The sequence below is a fragment of the Anguilla rostrata genome, chromosome 13 (genome assembly GCF_018555375.3).
Source record: "Anguilla rostrata isolate EN2019 chromosome 13, ASM1855537v3, whole genome shotgun sequence".
In the NCBI taxonomy this organism is placed as follows: domain Eukaryota; kingdom Metazoa; phylum Chordata; class Actinopteri; order Anguilliformes; family Anguillidae; genus Anguilla; species Anguilla rostrata.
Genome location: NC_057945.1, coordinates 1780538 through 1799196, shown reverse-complemented (window position 1 = coordinate 1799196; position 18659 = coordinate 1780538). Strand labels below are relative to the sequence as shown.

At 42.2% G+C, this 18659-nt stretch overlaps 2 protein-coding genes and 7 non-coding genes across 12 annotated transcripts in view; 7 read left to right on the top strand and 2 right to left on the bottom strand.

Annotated features, from left to right (window-relative positions):
* The window catches only part of si:dkey-49n23.1 (semaphorin-3D), a 90020-nt gene extending 87110 nt beyond the window's left edge, over positions 1-2910 (bottom strand). The window contains exon 1 of one of the 3 annotated variants that reach the window (XM_064304674.1): positions 2758-2910. The gene's annotated coding sequence lies outside the window, so the exon portion shown is untranslated. The remainder of the gene's footprint in view (positions 1-2757) is intronic. The other 2 variants (XM_064304675.1, XM_064304677.1) reach the window with 2 other exon arrangements.
* Positions 2911-5290: 2380 nt separating this feature from the next.
* ssuh2.1 (ssu-2 homolog, tandem duplicate 1) overlaps positions 5291-18659 on the bottom strand; it is a 35117-nt gene continuing 21748 nt past the window's right edge. Inside the window, exons 11-12 of one of the 2 annotated variants that reach the window (XM_064304421.1) lie at positions 8001-8108; positions 5291-6032 (exon numbers count right to left, since the gene is read on the bottom strand). In XM_064304421.1, the coding sequence (XP_064160491.1) occupies positions 5898-6032; positions 8001-8108 (243 nt within the window). In that variant the 3' untranslated portion in view covers positions 5291-5897. The other variant, XM_064304422.1, reaches the window with a different exon arrangement.
* On the top strand, positions 9226-9298 carry trnar-ucg (transfer RNA arginine (anticodon UCG)). The gene has a single exon. It is a non-coding gene; the product is annotated as a tRNA-Arg (tRNA).
* On the top strand, positions 11108-11180 carry trnar-ucg (transfer RNA arginine (anticodon UCG)). The gene has a single exon. It is a non-coding gene; the product is annotated as a tRNA-Arg (tRNA).
* Positions 11331-11403, top strand: trnar-ucg (transfer RNA arginine (anticodon UCG)). The gene has a single exon. It is a non-coding gene; the product is annotated as a tRNA-Arg (tRNA).
* Positions 13535-13607, top strand: trnar-ucg (transfer RNA arginine (anticodon UCG)). Its single transcript has one exon. It is a non-coding gene; the product is annotated as a tRNA-Arg (tRNA).
* trnar-ucg (transfer RNA arginine (anticodon UCG)) lies at positions 14189-14261 on the top strand. The gene has a single exon. It is a non-coding gene; the product is annotated as a tRNA-Arg (tRNA).
* trnar-ucg (transfer RNA arginine (anticodon UCG)) lies at positions 15779-15851 on the top strand. Its single transcript has one exon. It is a non-coding gene; the product is annotated as a tRNA-Arg (tRNA).
* Positions 16435-16507, top strand: trnar-ucg (transfer RNA arginine (anticodon UCG)). Its single transcript has one exon. It is a non-coding gene; the product is annotated as a tRNA-Arg (tRNA).

Sequence of the window (18659 nt, the reverse complement as noted above, 5' to 3'; positions counted from 1 at the left end):
ACAGCTGTGTCTGCTGGTGATTGGTGTGTTTTGGCATTTAACTGATTCACTGAAACCACTGATTGGCTAAGGAGTCCAAACACCTTGTTTCCTAGGCTAAATTGGATGCTGATTGAAAGGAAATCACAAAAGGCTACAGACACTGTGGCCCTCCAGGACTGGAGTTAAGCTAAAACTTTGATTAGCTGCAGGGAGAACAATCTCATTCAGCGTTTGGGATTCAGCAAAGTTGTGAATGTTACACGTCTCTATGCAGCCCTGCTACTCAGCAGAACAGCTGCAAGGAAAAGACAGAACTGAGGGGATGAGAGAACAGACTCAAGCATTCTTTCCCTCCCATCCTTTCCCTCAATTATTTCCCTCTCATCCTTTCCTCCATTCTTTCCCTCTCATCATTTCCCCCATTCCTTCCTTCCATTATTTCCCTCTCTCCCTGTCAGGTGATTCAGTTTGTGGACCATGTGAGTCCATGAGTGACAGCAGACTGTGACTCATAAACTCCTATGATTCGCGAACTGAAACACCAGAGAATCATTAAATATACATTGAAATATGACTGGTGCTCAGTAGTATCAGAAGTTTATCTATCTTCTATTCACGCATCTCTTTTTATTTTTAGTCTGTATAATGCAGTTCAGTCATCAACGTTTTTGCAGCTTGTTTTGCATTCAGGGAGAGTTATGCCACGAGCGGACGTCTTCAATTGAGGTTTTATTGTTTTGTGTTGACCACGTGCACCTGTCCAATCCAATTTAGTGGGATGCTAAAGATTGACTGATAACTGTTCTTGTGTCCTTGTACAAAATGTTTACTGTGATGTAATCTAGGAGATAATCAGTACCGGTGTGTGCAGCTAATTAGCTAATTGGGTCAGAGTAAGTAGTGTAAGCAAAAACGAGCACATGCACAGGGAACGGAACTGCCCGCCTCTCACGGAAACGCACTGCGTGAACGGAACATTCCACACCACCATGTATTCCGTAAAATGGGTACTTTCAAAGAAACAATGGTTTTGACACATTCCGGAATGCTCGTGTTCAGCGTTGCCCAATTAATCCGCTTCATTTCTGGAAAAAAAGTGCTTTAGGAAAAAAAAATATATTGCACAATACTTTAAAAACAATCCAAGGAAGAAGAGAAAACGGATTTCTGGCTGCTCGAAGGCTAGGTCACCAAAGCAGGACGCCCACAAAATTACAAAGAGCACAGGTCAGTCACCTCAAATAGGGCTAAATATATAAAATGAATCAATAAATCAATAAGTTAATAAATATAAATGTTCACACATCCCACACGCACAACCTTCACCTCAGTCATGTTTCCTTTTTCCTTTTTCAGAAGCCACAGAACTTTTCTCCCACCTTTCACGACTCGAGGGAGAAAACACTGCTGGTACATGAGCGGAAACAACAAAACGGAGAGACGGACTGTGTGCGGAGGAGTAAACATCATAACAGGAAAAAGACACAATGCGCGGGATGTTACTCAGACCTTACAGAGACCGCGGGAACATTCTACAAAAAGGGGTCTGGGGTGACGGGAAATTTGTGTCACCCTCGTCTGTGAGACCCGGCAGAAACTTTTTGACACGTTCATCTGAACGAGTTTTTTTTTCTTTTCCCCCCATCTCGTGAAAACACAGTGTGTCTTATTCATTTTTAGATCATAACGTCTGTCATGACATTCCACTCGGAAGATGGTGGAACCGAACCTGTCCATCAAAACAGGGTCGGTCCCCACTGGACTAAAACAATAATTCGCGAAGCACCTTAATCTTTCCACACACTCGAAATGTCAGGCTCAGCCAACAAACGGAGGCGTCCACGGGGTAACGAGGTAACTGTAACTGTAGATAGAAGAAATTAAAGGAGACCCATTCTAATTATTTAAACGAAATCAATCACTCCAGGTAAGAAGTGGACGGTGTTAAGAGGCCTACGCAGTTCGAAAAAGCGAAAATAAATCACTCATGTTTAGTTGTATGGGAGGTCAGTAACTTTATGAAAATGTCTGTCAACCTTACAGTACATATTTCCAGTGCAGAATTTCAATCGATGATTTGACAGGATAATTTTTTTCCACTGTTACTCTGTTTGTTTACGGATTAGCGTTCATTTAGATTTTATTTTAGACTATTTTACAAATATATACCATAGTATTTACAGAATAAGCCTATTATTGAAAGTGAAATGAGTTCTAGGCTATAACAGTTTTTGGGTAGACCAGTGGCAAACTTTTGTTTGCGCTCTAAACTACAATGTGTAGCCAGGTCTTCAAATTGTTTAAGTTTTCTTTGAAATGTTTGACTGACGCAATTTACTGTTTACAACTGCACTCACTCAGACTGTATAAACACGAATGCGTATGGCTGCGCTCGCACGGGAGTCGATGAAACCCACGGGTACAAAACCACATCACTGTTAACCTGCGCGCTGAATTCTTCAAGCGTACTGGCTTGACATCTGATTTCCGCCAGTATAACATCAGCAAGGAGGGTTATATTAATCTACCACACCAAAATAACATTTTTTTAAAGTCCGTACTCATTTGTTTTCGTTTCTAGTATTCATACATTGTATTTGTTGCATTAGACCACGCTCTACTGTGCCCTCCATCCCAGCATTAACCGGCGTTTGCAAACGAGCACATTTAAAATATGATCCGTTTAAATATATATGATTTTTAAATTGGCTAAAATTTGAATGATTTGAAAAACACCCCATATAACAATCTAGGTATATATTTGTTTAAACTTACCGGTTTGTTTCCGTTTGTGACGTTTAAAACTAATAATTCCGAGCAAATTTTCCTTTTTTGTGACAGGAGGCGACACAGAACTCACTCCACCTTGAGCGAAGCAATGACGTCTATCTCATCCACTTCTCTCCACGTTATAAACAAACGTGGCGCGTGTGAGGAAAGCCACTCCTTCCCATCGTCATCTATTGCGCGTTATTTGCTCTCCAAACTCTTTCCTCATTTCAGTAATGCCCCACAAATGCGTATTTGTTCTCACAACTCAGACTGTTTAATTTTGCACAGTTGTTTTGGTAATGAAAACCACTTTCAGCTTCTGAATACAAACGCAGTTTACTGGACAATATTCAATTAAACGCTCCAGCAGTAGGCTACACAGTGAGTGGTGGCTTTTTAGAAAAAGGATTCAGTCGGGTGATTTCCACGTTAGAACGGCTTTTGGAAGCTCAGGAAAGTCCGAATTAACTTCCCGTTACAGTCAGCCAGCTCTCGCCAACTTATTCCTTTATCTACGAGAGGAATGATTTTCTCCTATATTATTAATTATATTCTATTTTAATGTATTTTTTAGGACAGTAATAAGTATAATGGCCGTGTACAGTGTTTGAACTCCTAAACATGACCGAAGATTTGTAAAAACAACTAACAATTGCTTGTGCATGAATGTACCTCTCCTCGTGGACTTAGTTTTGTTGTATTTGAAAGCAGCATTGATTTTTTTTTTTGGGGGGGGGGGGGGGGCGGCAGATCTGACTCAGGAAAGACATCATGCGTCAACCGCTACACAATGTAAAATATTTCTGGCACGAAATACGAAGCCGGTCGCCAGAGGTGAAAACGTGCCTCATATGTCTTCATCACTTTCATTAAAAGCAACAGGAGGAACCTCTAAGAGTATACAGGGAAATATCTGGGTTTGCACGATAATTTGGAAACAATCTCTGAACGATGCTGTGACTTTCAACTCGTTGACAAAACTGAAACGCACATTAATAACCCAGATTTTCTTTATTGCGCAAATATAAAAATCTTATAACATGTCTTTTTACATTGAACAATCCATCTTACTGTGTACTTGTTCACCCTCCCCCCAGCATAAAAACGCAAACCATATACCGTTCAAAGTTAAAAGAGCGGTGATTAGGCGGAGTTCAAAGACACCACAGGTGAAAGCGGCCCGCAAAGTGCCAGAGCTGTTTTGTGTGCGTAGTGCGTAGGCTACTTCTGGTTTCGACTGAAGAGTCCTTGGATTTCCCGCCTCTTTATGGGGCTACATGTTTTCTGGCTCGGGGCAGCGTACTCAAGGGCTGCACGAGAGGGTAGATCAAGCGAGACGCGGACTGGAGCACGTCAGAGCGGGACCTGCACGATCTTCCCGGCTAGTCCCAGCCGACCTTCTGCGGTTAAAAGAGCTCTCCAGTCGGAGAACTGTTACTCTGATCTTAAATACCTTGCTTTGTTCCTTTTTAACTCGAGAGACTGTCCAAACTGCAGGTGTGTGCGTGCATGAATGTGTGCATGCGTGTGATTGTGTGTGAACACGTGTATGTTTGTGAATGTGCGTGTTGTCATTCTCAAACAGGAACTTCAGGATGGAATACTCATAAACACCCAGCTTTAAAAATTAGTCCAAATGGAAGTGGGACCATTTTTAAAAACAAAACATGAGATTCACGCAACATTATTCAATGTTTTAACATCCAGTGGCAACTGCAAGGTCAAAGTTTAGTTTATTATATTACAAATATGAAAACATACAAAACAGAATTCCATTGTGTTTGAGATAAAACAAATAATTCACTGCCTTGCCTGTGGGCAAATTACAGCTGCAACAGGTTTTTGAGTCATTTCTACATGGGGCATTATTTTTAAAAAATGCTATGAGACCATCATTGTCAGATCAGCACAGCTAGTTTAAGTACAACCAATGTGGGTTTTCCCCCCATATTTAAAAGCTCAATTACATTGGACCCTACTTAAATATTTGTGTTCATATTCATTACGATATTCCTAAGCTAACAAATAATTACAAATAAGTTTGAATTGTCAAGTAACCATTGGTGAATTTCCACTCAAGACTGCAGAAAATTGTTGCTCCAATATCGTTGTATACTCTTTTCTAAGAAATGACAAAAAAGCGATCATTTAAATAATTTCCCTTTTCTGTGTTTCATTGGTCTACTTTGGAGGTCCAGGACACACTGCTACAGATCTGGTGTTTGTGACAGCACACATCGAGCTAATGAACTCGGCTAGCAGACTGAACTCACTGGTCCTGGGAGATCAGCAGCTGTGCTAGTCGCTACACTAAAGACGAGCTCACGGTTAGCGAAGCAGCTAGCCAGCATACTGAGCGGATCGCTACAGTAGTGAGCCACTGAACAACCAGCACTGACCGCTGTGCTAGTAGCTACACTAAAGACTAGAGCTCACGGTTAAAGCAGAAGAGCAGGCTAGCCAGCATAACTGCCGCTACGACAGGCAACCTCAAGCTCACGTTACATACTCCGCCTGACTGATCTATCAGACACAGGCACTGACGTTGGGCCTAAAGGACTTAACCTTAAGTTCAGGGGTTAGCACAACTGCCTCTCACACAGGCAACCAAAGTTCAATTCCTGCCTGTTCCTACAGATTTCCTACAGATTTCCAATCAATAAAAAGGTGAAGACCTCTAAATGATTACTTATTTTTTTCTTGATTTATTGATTAAAGCAGAAATTTGCAAAAGATATGAGTAGAAAAGAAAGAAAAGATACAAGTTGAATCAACTTCACTTTTATTATTAGTTAGCTGAATGTCTCAGTGAATATGAATATTTAAGTAGGTTCAACATAATTAAGTTTTTAAATATTGAGGAAAACCACCCTGGTTGCACTAAAACTAGCTGTGTTTGTCTAACATTTACTTAATAATAAGTAGAAATGACTCAAAGACCTCAAGGCAATTTTCTGCATTAATCTTTTTGACTAGAAGCAGTGAATTATTTTTCAGTGTAAAAGTATTGTTTTGTAAAAATAATTACATCTGAAAACAAATAAATGTACAGTTGTTACAGTATGTGCTATAAATATAAGAAAGAAAAAGAATAGAAATTGATATTAAATTTAGTAATGTACTCAAGGAATCATCCCAAATGATTACAAAATAGAGCAACTCGATGGATATTTTGGAGTGTAAACCTTGTTTTCTATTCCGTAGACAAAATAGTTGAAGTCCTTTCCTTTGTAGGTGTAGAAGACACGCGTGAGAGGGACCAGTTCAATGCTCTGGCACTAGGAAGAAACCCAAAATATACACGTTTAAAATCAGCACATGAAAAAGAATTCTGGGAATATTACTAATCTCCCGCTGTTAAAAACTTTCAACCAGAGCCAACTCTAGTCAGTGCTGACATCTACTGGAAAGATCACGTACTGCACATTATCCCTGAATTTTCACTCCCATTAAAGCACAGTGTGTACCTCACACCAGCCTGACAATTCAGGGTTTCACACCAGACCTGGGAAAAACGCTCCTTTAGATGATGAGAATAGATTATATAACATTATATTACTTCCCAAAACACAATCGTGCAAAAAGTTTGTTCTAAAAATTGGTGAAAATAGTTTTCATTTAAAATCAACCTTCTGGAATGTTACTTGAGTTAGTTCAAATATTTCAAATACTTATCTGACTCAGTTTTCAGGAAAAAGTGCATACATAATCTTTCATAAATCAAAATCTTTGACAATACACATACTGTATCTTATGCAGAACTTTATTTTACTGTCATATAGATACTTGCGGCACAACCTTTGTTTAACAGCGCCGGGGAAAGACAGACAGACAGAGAAACAGACACGCAGACACACACGGGCAGTCAGACTGACAGACACACACACACACACACGCAGGCAGACTGACAGACACACACACACACACACATGCAGGCAGACTGACAGACAGACTGGCAGGCAGACAGGCAGATAGGCAGGTAGAGAAACAGACACGCGGGCAGTCAGACTGACAGACACACACACATGCAGGCAGACTGACAGACAGACAGACAGAGAAACAGACACGCAGACACACGCGGCCAGTCAGACTGACAGACACACACACACACATGCAGGCAGACTGACAGACAGACTGGCAGGCAGACAGGCAGATAGGCAGGTAGAGAAACAGACACGCAGACAGACAGACAGACAGACACACACACACACACATGCAGGCAGACTGACAGACAGACAGACACGCAGACACACACGGGCAGTCAGACTGACAGACACACACACACACACACATGCAGGCAGACTGACAGACAGACTGGCAGGCAGATAGGCAGGTAGAGAAACAGACACGCGGGCAGTCAGACTGACAGACACACACACATGCAGGCAGACTGACAGACAGACAGACAGAGAAACAGACACGCAGACACACGCGGCCAGTCAGACTGACAGACACACACACACACATGCAGGCAGACTGACAGACAGACTGGCAGGCAGACAGGCAGATAGGCAGGTAGAGAAACAGACACGCAGACAGACAGACAGACAGACAGACACACACACACACACATGCAGGCAGACTGACAGACAGACAGACAGAGAAACAGACACGCAGACACACGCGGGCAGTCAGACTGACAGACACACACACATGCAGGCAGACTGACAGACAGACAGACAGACAGACAGAGAAACAGACACGCAGACACACGCGGCCAGTCAGACTGACAGACACACACACATGCAGGCAGACTGACAGACAGACTGGCAGGCAGACAGGCAGATAGGCAGGTAGAGAAACAGACACGCAGACAGACAGACAGACACACACACACACACACATGCAGGCAGACAGACAGACAGGCAGGTAGAGAAACAGACAGGTAGACAGACAGAAAGGCAGGCAGGCGGGTGGACAGACTGACAGACAGACACATACACACATGCAGGCAGACAGACCGACAGACAGACACACACACACACGCAGGCAGATAGACAGACTGACAGACACACACACATGCAGGCAGACAGACTGACAGACAGGCACACAGACAGACAGGCAGGCAGACAGACAGATGGACAGACAAACAAACATGCAGGCAGACAGACTGACACAGACACACACACGCACACATGCAGGCAAACAGACAGACAGACAGGTAGGCAGACACCGACAGACAGACAGACACACGCACATGCAGGCAGACAGACAGACACACAGAAAGAAAGTGAACCTTCAGCTACCTGATGAAGGATTCTGCTGACAGTGGAGAACTTGCTCAGATGCTCCTCAATCATTTTCTGCGACATGTTACAGATATCCAGGTCAGGGAAGCCCATGACTGGATACACCTGAGCAGGGAAACAGGAGCAGTGTTAACAGGGAGTTTTCCTTGCCACTGTTGCTTTAGGTTTGCTCCTGTGGGGGTTTAGGCCAGGGTTGTCTGTGAAGCGTATTGTGAATGTTGCTGTGAAATACGATATATAAATAAATGTGCTTGATTGATTTGATTGATTAACAACAGCAAACATCAGGGGGCTCGTCACAGGCTGAAAAAACAGTCACAGACCTTAATATGATGTGGATAGAGTTTGCAGCTGTTCTGCAATAAGCAGCACAAAAGCATCCCATTTTTCATAGAGGATCTACCCCTCAGTGTTCGACAGTTCAATGTAGCTCCACTTCACATAGAGTTTATGAGACCTCACTGTCCCATTACTATAGTCAGTACGATCCGCTAAACTGCTCAAATGCGTGGCCTAATGCATAAGGTGCCTGGCATTGGCTCAGAAGAATGAGGGTGCAAGTCCCTTTGTGGCTGTTGAAGAGAGATTCATGTTTTGTTCTACAAGATAAATTACACCCATTAATATCTCAACCGTGAATTTTGACACCGTTATGTGCTTTAAAAAAGTCAGTTGCTTACAAGTCGCAATATTGAAACTACAATGGTTCTCACGTGCAGGCAGGTTAGTGTGCAAACTTGAGTGGTGGTTACCAGAAAGCGACTGTTGTTGTAGCTTCAATTCAGCGAATTGTTTGCAACTGACCTTTTAAAAGCACAAAAAAGCTTTGTAATCCACGGATGAGATATTAATTGGTATAATTCATCTCGTAGATAAAACGTGAAACTCTCTTAGGCTTACGTTCACCACAGACCTTATTTTTAGCAGAAAAAAAAATCCCCTTGGGAAAAAAAGCCTTGGAAATCTGACAAGGTAACCCATGGCACAAAAATGTAAACTTATTTTTGAGTTTTAGGACTACAAACTGTAACATTCCATTAGGAGGCTCTTTCAGACACAGCCTTTGCTCCAGATTATACACTGCATTACCATCAGGCCTTGGCTCAGTTGGAGCACCCCTACTCTTCCTCAGTGGAACTGAACACAATTTTTCTTTGGTTTAACATCATTCCATCTCATCTGCTCCTTTGTGCTCAGTGACATACAGAAAAGCATGTGATCTGGCCGTGTGGCCTAATGGATAAGGCGTCTGACTTCGGATCAGAAGATTGAGGGTTCGAGTCCCTTCGTGGTCGTTCTTTTTACCCTTTTTCTAAATGGATTCCTTTAGCATTAAGCAGTGCGGATAGTGTGCTGCACAAACAGCACTCACTATTGCTTTGGTTTAACATCATTCCATCATCTGCTCCGTTGCACCCAGTGACATGCAGAAAAACCTATGATTTGACGCGTAGCCTAATGGATAAGGCGTCTGACTTCGGATCAGAAGATTGAGGGTTCAAGTCCCTTCGTGGTCGTTCCAATGCCTGTTCTCTAATTGGTTTCCTTAAGCAGTGAGGATAGTGTGCTGCACAAACAGCACTCACTCTTTCACTAGTGGATCTATCCTGCTGTGTTTGTTCCTCAGTTCCATCTAGCTCCTCTCCAAAAGAAGTTTATGAAACCGCTGAGATTGCAGTTCTTAGTTGCCCCTCCATTGTAATGAGTGAAGCTGCAGGAACAATTATTCACAAAATGGAATCAAATTGTTTTGAAAAAAGAAACACAGAACTCTGAGTTCCATGTCAGAGATCTACCCATTATAAGGATCTCAGATTTAGTCTTGGAAAGTGAGCACTGACCTACGTCGCCAAGATCTTCAGCTGTTGTTCAGAAGATCATTTCAGAGATGATTTGGCTATGTCTGAAAGAGCTTACATGCCTACTATTGAGTACATAAATTGAGTACACTGGATGAAAAAGTTAAGTTGGGGAAAGTTTCTCTAATTATCGTGGACTAACAATCCCCAGATGATATACTTATTTATTTGGTTTCACTGAATGTATAAGTGAGCACAGTAATCGGGAAGTAAACCACACGGTTTAGGTCACACAAAGAGGAAGAGGCGGAGTCATCTTTGAGCCCTGTAAATAGGAGGGGAAGAGGCGGGGCCTGATTCCTACAAGGGAAGGACGACTTACGACACTTCCACAGTACTGTTGGAAAATAGTATGGAGGATATTTTTTGCATACTGCCCATCGCATACGAAAAAATACACATTACTAAAAGCAGGCAGTAGGTTTAGAAGACAGTTCATATAATGAAGACACAGTAATAAAGTGTTACAGTGATGACGTCTTTTTGTAAGCCAACCCGGACGTCTCTTCCGCCAAGGGTTCCCTCGGCAGATTTCCAATGCTTTTTTCCCACTGGGATTTCGGTTTCTGCCCAGAATAAGGTCTGCGGTTAACATAAGCCTAAGAGAGTTTCACGATTTGTTCTACGAGATAAATTACACCCATTAATATCTCAACCGTGAATTTTGACACCGTTATGTGCTTTAAAAAAGTCAGTTGCTAACAAGTTGCTAAATTGAAACTACAATGGTTGTCACGTGCAGGAAGGCCAGTGTGGAAACTTGAGTGGCGGTTACCAGAAAGCGACTGTTGATGTAGTTTCAATTCAGCGAATTGTTCACAACTGACTTTTTAAAAGCACAAAAAAAGCTTTGAAATCCACAGATGAGATATTAATTTGTATAATTTACGTCGTAGAACAAAATGTGAAACTCTCTTGGGCTTACGTTCACCACAGACCTTATTTTCAGCAGAAAACAAAATCCCTTTAGGAAAAAAGCATTGGAAATCTGACAAGATAACCCATGGCACAAAAATGTAAGCTTTTTTTTAGTTTTAGGACTACAAACTGTAACATTCCATTAGGAGGCTCTTTCAGACACAGCCTTTGGTCCAGATTATACACTGCATTACCATCAGGCCTTGGCTCAGTTGGAGCACCCCTACTCTTCCTCAGTGGAACTGATCACAATTTTTCTTTGGTTTAACATCATTCCATCTCATCTGCTCCTTTGTGCTCAGTGACATACAGAAAAGCATGTGATCTGGCCGTGTGGCCTAATGGATAAGGCGTCTGACTTCGGATCAGAAGATTGAGGGTTCGAGTCCCTTCGTGGTCGTTCCTTTTACCCTTTTTCTAAATGGATTCCTTTAGCATTAAGCAGTGCGGATAGTGTGCTGCACAAACAGCACTCACTATTGCTTTGGTTTAACGTCATTCCATCATCTGCTCCGTTGCACCCAGTGACATGCAGAAAAACCTATGATTTGACCGCGTAGCCTAATGGATAAGGCGTCTGACTTCGGATCAGAAGATTGAGGGTTCAAGTCCCTTCGTGGTCGTTCCAATGCCTGTTCTCTAATTGGTTTCCTTAAGCAGTGAGGATAGTGTGCTGCACAAACAGCACTCACTCTTTCACTAGTGGATCTATCCTGCTGTGTTTGTTCCTCAGTTCCATCTAGCTCCTCTCCAAAAGAAGTTTATGAAACCGCTGAGATTGCAGTTCTTAGTTGCCCCTCCATTGTAATGAGTGAAGCTGCAGGAACAATTATTCACAAAATGGAATCAAATTGTTTTGAAAAAAGAAACACAGAACTCTGAGTTCCATGTCAGAGATCTACCCATTATAAGGATCTCAGATTTAGTCTTGGAAAGTGAGCACTGACCTACGTCGCCAAGATCTTCAGCTGTTGTTCAGAAGATCATTTCAGAGATGATTTGGCTATGTCTGAAAGAGCTTACATGCCTACTATTGAGTACATAAATTGAGTACACTGGATGAAAAAGTTAAGTTGGGGAAAGTTTCTCTAATTATCGTGGACTAACAATCCCCAGATGATATACTTATTTATTTGGTTTCACTGAATGTATAAGTGAGCACAGTAATCGGAAGTAAACCACACGGTTTAGGTCACACAAAGAGGAAGAGGCGGAGTCATCTTGAGCCCTGAAATAGGAGGGAAGAGGCGGGCCTGATCCTACAGGGAGGAGACTTACGACACTTCCACAGTAGTTGGAAATAGTATGGAGATATTTTTTGCATACTGCCCATCGCTACGAAAAATACACATTACTAAAAGCAGGCATGTTAGAGACAGTCAATAATGGACACAGTATAAGTTTCACGTGATGACGTCTGTGTGTTTGTTAGCCACTCCGACTCTCCTCTCCAAGAGTTCGACCCGCTGAGATTGCCAGCTTTTTCCATGGATTTCGTCCTTGCACCAGATAAGTCTGCGTGAACATAACTATAGTTTCACAAATTGTATCTAAACGGATAAATACAGCATTAACATCTAACCGTGAATTTTGACACCTTATGTGTTAATAGTCTTGCAAAAGTGACCTACGTTGAAATCCACTGGTTGTGTGCAGAAGCATGTGGCTAGTGCTGAAAGGCTTTAGTGGAGTATTAGACAAATTTTCATCCAATGTACTGATTTAAAAGCTCAAATAAAGTTTGCTAAATCCCAGATGAGATACTTATTTGGTTCACTGAATGTTAGTGCCGTTTGAACAAAAGTGAAACCACACTGCTTACGTCACACAACAGTAGAGAAGAGCGAATCCTCTTGAGCCGTAAAAAAGCATGCTGAATCTACAAGAGGACTACACCCGTCATGGAAAAATGTAAGATATTTTTTGTTTTATGCCACTACAAAAACACATTCACATAGGAGGGCGGTCTTATAAAGACACAGTTGTGTTACAGTGATGACGTCTTTTTGGAGGCCAACCCGGACGTTTCTTCCGCCATGCATTCCCTCGGCAGATTTCCAATGCTTTTTCCCACTGGATTTCGGTTTCTGCCCAGATAAGGTCTGCGGTTAACATATACCTAAGAGTTTCACGATTTGTTCTACGAGATAAATTACACCCATTAATATCTCAACCGTGAATTTTGACACTGTTATGTGCTTTAAAAAAGTCAGTGTCTAACAAGTTGCTAAATTGAAACTCCAATGGTTGTCACGTGCAGGAAGGCTAGTGTGGAAACTTGAGTGGCGGTTACCAGAAAGCGACCGTTGTTGGAGTTTCAATTCAGCAAATTGTTCGCAACTGACTTTTTAAAAGCACAAAAAAGCTTTGTAATCCAGGGATGAGATATTAACTGGTAGAATTTACGTCGTAGAACAAAACGTGAAACTCTCTTTGGCTTACGTTCACCACAGACCTTATTTTCAGCAGAAAACAAAATCCCTTTGGGAAAAAAGCATTGGAAATCTGACAAGACAACCTATGGCACAAAAATGTAAACTTATTTTTGAGTTTTAGCACTACAAATTATAACACTCCATTAGGAGGCTGTTTCAGACACAGCCTTTGTTCCAGATTATACACTGCATTACCTCAGGCCTTTGCTCAGTTGGGCACCTACTGTCCTCGTGACCTGAACACACATTTTCTTTGGTTAACTCATTCCATCTCATCTGCTCCGTTGCACCCAGTGACATGCAGAAAAGCATGTGATCTGGCCGCGTGGCCTAATGGATAAGGCGTCTGACTTCGGATCAGAAGATTGAGGGTTCGAGTCCCTTCGTGGTCGTTCCTATGCCCGTTCTCTAATGGGATTCCTTTAGCATTAAGCAGCCAGTAATACAGTGAGGATAGTGCGCTGCACAAACAGCACTCACTATTTCACTAGTGGATCTATCCTGCGGTGTTTGTTTCTCAGTTCCATCTAGCTCCTCTCCACAAGAAGTTGAGAAAACCGCTGTCATTGAAGTTTCTAGATGCTCCTCCATTGCAATGATTGAAGCTGACTGAACAATTATTCACAAAATGGAATCAAATTGTTCGGAAAAATAGGAAACATAAAACTCGGGTTTCCATATCAGAGATCTACACATTACAAGGATCTCAGATTTAGTCTTGGAAAGTGAGCAATGACCTTCGTCGCCGAGATTTTCAGCTCTTGTTCAGAAGACTACAAATTATAACACTCCATTAGGAGGCTGTTTCAGACACAGCCTTTGTTCCAGATTATACACTGCACTACCATCAGGCCTTTGCTCAGTTGGAGCACCCCTACTCTTCCTCAGTGGACCTGAACACAATTTTTCTTTGGTTTAACATCATTCCATCTCATCTGCTCCGTTGCACCCAGTGCAGCAACGCAAGCAATCTGGCCGCGTGGCCTAATGGATAAGGCGTCTGACTTCGGATCAGAAGATTAAGGGTTCGAGTCCCTTCGTGGTCATTCTCATGCCCGTTCTCTAAGTGGATTCCTTTAACATTAAGCAGCCAGTAATACAGTGAGGATAGTGGGCTGCACAAGCAGTACTCACTATTTCACTAATGGATCGATCCTGTGGTGTTTGTTTCTCACTTCCATCTAGCTCCTCTCCACAAGAAGTTCATGAAACCGCTGAGATTGCAGTTTGTAGATGCTCCTCCATTGCAATGAGTGAAGCTGGCTGAAAAATTATTTATAAAATGGAATCAAATCGGGTGGAAAAATAGGAAACATTGAAGTCAGACATCAGAGATCTACACATTACAAGGATCTCAGATTTAGTCTTGGAAAGTGAGCACTGACCTACGTCGCCAAGATCTTCAGCTGTTGTTTAGAAGATCATTTGGCTATGCCTGAAAGAGCTTATGTGCCGACTATTGAGTACACAACTTTCTCATCCAATGTACTGAAGTTAAGTTGGTGAAGGTTTCTCTAAATATAGTGGACTAACAATCCCCAGATGATATACTTATTTTTGTGGTTTCACTGAATGTGTAAGTGAGCACAGTTTTGAAAAAGTAAACCACACGCTTTAGGAGGTCACACAAAGAGGAAGAGGCGGAGTCATCTTTGAGCCCTGTAAATAGGTGGGGAAGAGGCGCGGCCTGAATCCTACAAGGGAAGGAGGACTTACGACACTTCCACAGTATCATTGGAAAATAGTATGGAGAATATTTTTTGCATACTGCCCACTCGTACAAAAAAATACACATTACTAAAAACAGGCAGTGTGTTTAGTGGACGGTACAAATTATGAAGACACAGTAATAAAGTGTTACAGTGATGACGTCTTTTTGGAGGCCAACCCGGATGTTTCTTCCGCAATGGATTCCCTCGGCAGATTTCCAATGCTGTTTTCCCACTGGGATTTCGGTTTCTGCCCAGAATAAGGTCTGCGGTTAACATATACCTAAGAGTTTCACGATTTGTTCTACGAGATAAATTACACCCATTAATATCTCAACCGTGAATTTTGACACCGTTATGTGCTTTAAAAAAGTCAGTGTCTAACAAGTTGCTAAATTGAAACTCCAATGGTTGTCACGTGCAGGAAGGCTAGTGTGGAAACTTGAGTGGCGGTTACCAGAAAGCGACCGTTGTTGGAGTTTCAATTAGCAATGTGCAACTGTTGCAAAAACTTGACCTTTTTAAAAAGTCGTAAAAAAAGCTTTGAACTCTCGGTAGTACCAAACTTGTAGAAATACAGTCCTTGGAAAAAACTGGAATCTCAGGTACTTGCACAAGAACTTATTTTGGATTTTAGGACTACAAACTGGTAAACACGTCCTTTAGGGCTGTTCAAACATTTTGTTTCCAAATTATAACCTCAAACTGTCAGTACACAGCTGTCTTCACTGTCTCAGTTGGTGGAGCACCCTACTCTTCCTCAGTGGACCTGAACACAATTTTTCTTTGGTATAACATCATTCCATCTCATCTGCTCCGTTGCACCCAGTGACATGCAGAAAAGTATGTGATCTGGCCGCGTGGCCTAATGGATAAGGCGTCTGACTTCGGATCAGAAGATTGAGGGTTCGAGTCCCTTCGTGGTCGTTCCTATGCCCGTTCTCTAATGGGATTCCTTTAGCATTAAGCAGCCAGTAATACAGTGAGGATAGTGCGCTGCACAAACAGCACTCACTATTTCACTAGTGGATCTATCCTGGGTGTTTGTTTCTCAGTTCCATCTAGCTCCTCTCCACAAGAAGTTGAGAAAACCGCGTCATTGAAGTTTCTAGTGCTCCTCCATTGCAATGATGTAACAAGCTGGACTGAACAATTATTCACAAAATGGAATAGTAAATTGTTCGGAGAAAAAAGTGAAACTACTCTGGGTATTCAACAAGACTTATTCACATACAAAGGAAATCTCAGTTTAGAATTGGAAATGAGCAATGACCTGTCGCCAGAAAATGTCTTCAGTCTTGTTTAGAAGACTACAAATTAACACTCCATTAGGAGGCTGTTTCGGACACAGCCTTTGTTCCAGATTATACACTGCATTACCATCAGCCTTTCCTCAGCTGGAGCACCCCTACTCTTCTTCAGTGGAACTGAACACATTTTTTTTTTGGTTGAACGTCATTCCATCATCTGCTCCGTTGCACCCAGTGACAAGCAGAAGATCGTGCGATCCGGCCGCGTGGCCTAATGGATAAGGCGTCTGACTTCGGATCAGAAGATTGAGAGTTCGAGTCCCTTCGTGGTCGTTCCTACGCCCGTTCTCTAATGGGATTCCTTTAGCATAAAGCAGCCAGTAATACAGTGAGGATAGTGTGCTGCACAAACAGCACTCACTATTTCACTAGTGGATCTATCCTGCGGTGTTTGTTTCTCAGTTCCATCTAGCTCCTCTCCACAAGAAGTTGAGAAAACCGCTGTCATTGAAGTTTGTACATGCTCCTCCATTGCAATGATTGAAGCTGACTGAACAATAATTCACAAAATTGAATCAAATTGTTTGGAAACATAAAACTCGGGTTTCCATATCAGAGATCTACACATTACAAGGATCTCAGATTTAGTCTTGGAAAGTGAGCAATGACCTCGTCGCCGAGATTTTCAGCTCTTGTCAGAAGACTACAAATTGTAACACTCCATTAGGAGGCTGTTTCGGACACAGCCTTTGTTCCAGATTATACACTGCATTACCATCAGGCCTTGGCTCAGTTGGAGCACCCCTACTCTTCCTCAGTGAACCTAAACACAATTTTTCTTTGGTTTAACATCATTCCATCTCATCTGCTCCGTTGCACCCAATTACATGCAAGAAAGCATGCGATCTGACCGCGTGGCCTAATGGATAAGGTGTCTGACTTCGGATCAGAAGATTGAGGTTACGAGTCCCTTCGTGGTCGTTCCTATGCCCGTTCTCTAATGGAATTCCTTTAGCATAAAGCAGCCAGTAATACAGTGAGGATAGTGTGCTGCACAAACAGCACTCACTATTTCACAAGTGGATCTATCCTGTGGTGTTTGTTTCTCAGTTCCATCTAGCTCCTCTCCACAAGAAGGTGAGAAAACCGCTGTCATTGAAGTTTCTAGATGCTCCTCCATTGCAATGATTGAAGCTGACTGAACAATTATTCACAAAATGGAATCAAATTGTTCGGAAAAATAGGAAACATAAAACTCGGGTTTCCATATCAGAGATCTACACATTACAAGGATCTCAGATTTAGTCTTGGAAAGTGAGCAATGACCTTCGTCGCCGAGATTTTCAGCTCTTGTTCAGAAGACTACAAATTATAACACTCCATTAGGAGGCTGTTTCAGACACAGCCTTTGTTCCAGATTATACACTGCATACCATCAGGCCTTTCTCAGTTGGAGCACCCTACTCTTCCTCAGTGGACCTGAACACAATTTTTCTTTGGTTTAACATCATTCCATCTCATCTGCTCCGTTGCACCAGTGCAGCAACGCAAGCAATCTGGCCGCGTGGCCTAATGGATAAGGGTCTGACTTCGGATCAGAGATTAGGGTTCGAGTCCCTTCGATGGTCATTCTCATGCCCGTTCTCTAGTGGATTCCTTTAACATTAAGCAGCCAGTAATACAGTGAGGATAGTGAGCTGCACAAGCAGTACTCACTATTTCACTAATGGATCGATCCTGTGGTGTTTGTTTCTCACTTCCATCTAGCTCCTCTCCACAAGAAGTTCATGAAACCGCTGAGATTGCAGTTTCTAGATGCTCCTCCATTGCAATGATTGAAGCTGACTGAACAATTATTCACAAAATGGAATCAAATTGTTCGGAAAAATAGGAAACATTGAAGTCAGACATCAGAGATCTACACATTACAAGGATCTCAGATTTAGTCTTGGAAAGTGAGCACTGACCTACGTCGCCAAGATCTTCAGCTGTTGTTTAGAAGGACATTTGGCTATGCCTGAAAGAGCTTATGTGCCGACTATTGAGTACACAACTTTCTCATCCAATGTACTGAAGTTAAGTTGGTGAAGGTTTCTCTAAATATAGTGGACTAACAATCCCCAGATGATATACTTATTTTTGTGGTTTCACTGAATGTGTAAGTGAGCACAGTTTTGAAAAAGTAAACCACACTCTTTAGGAGGTCACACAAAGAGGAAGAGGCGGAGTCATCTTCGAGCCCTGTAAATAGGTGGGGAAGAGGCGCGGCCTGAATCCTACAAGGGAAGGAGGACTTACGACACTTCCACAGTATCATTGGAAAATAGTATGCAGAATATTTTTTGCATACTGCCCACTCGTACGAAAAAATACACATTACTAAAAACAGGCAGTATGTTTAGTGGACGGTACAAATTATGAAGACACAGTAATAAAGTGTTACAGTGATGACGTCTTTTTGGAGGCCAACCCGGATGTTTCTTCC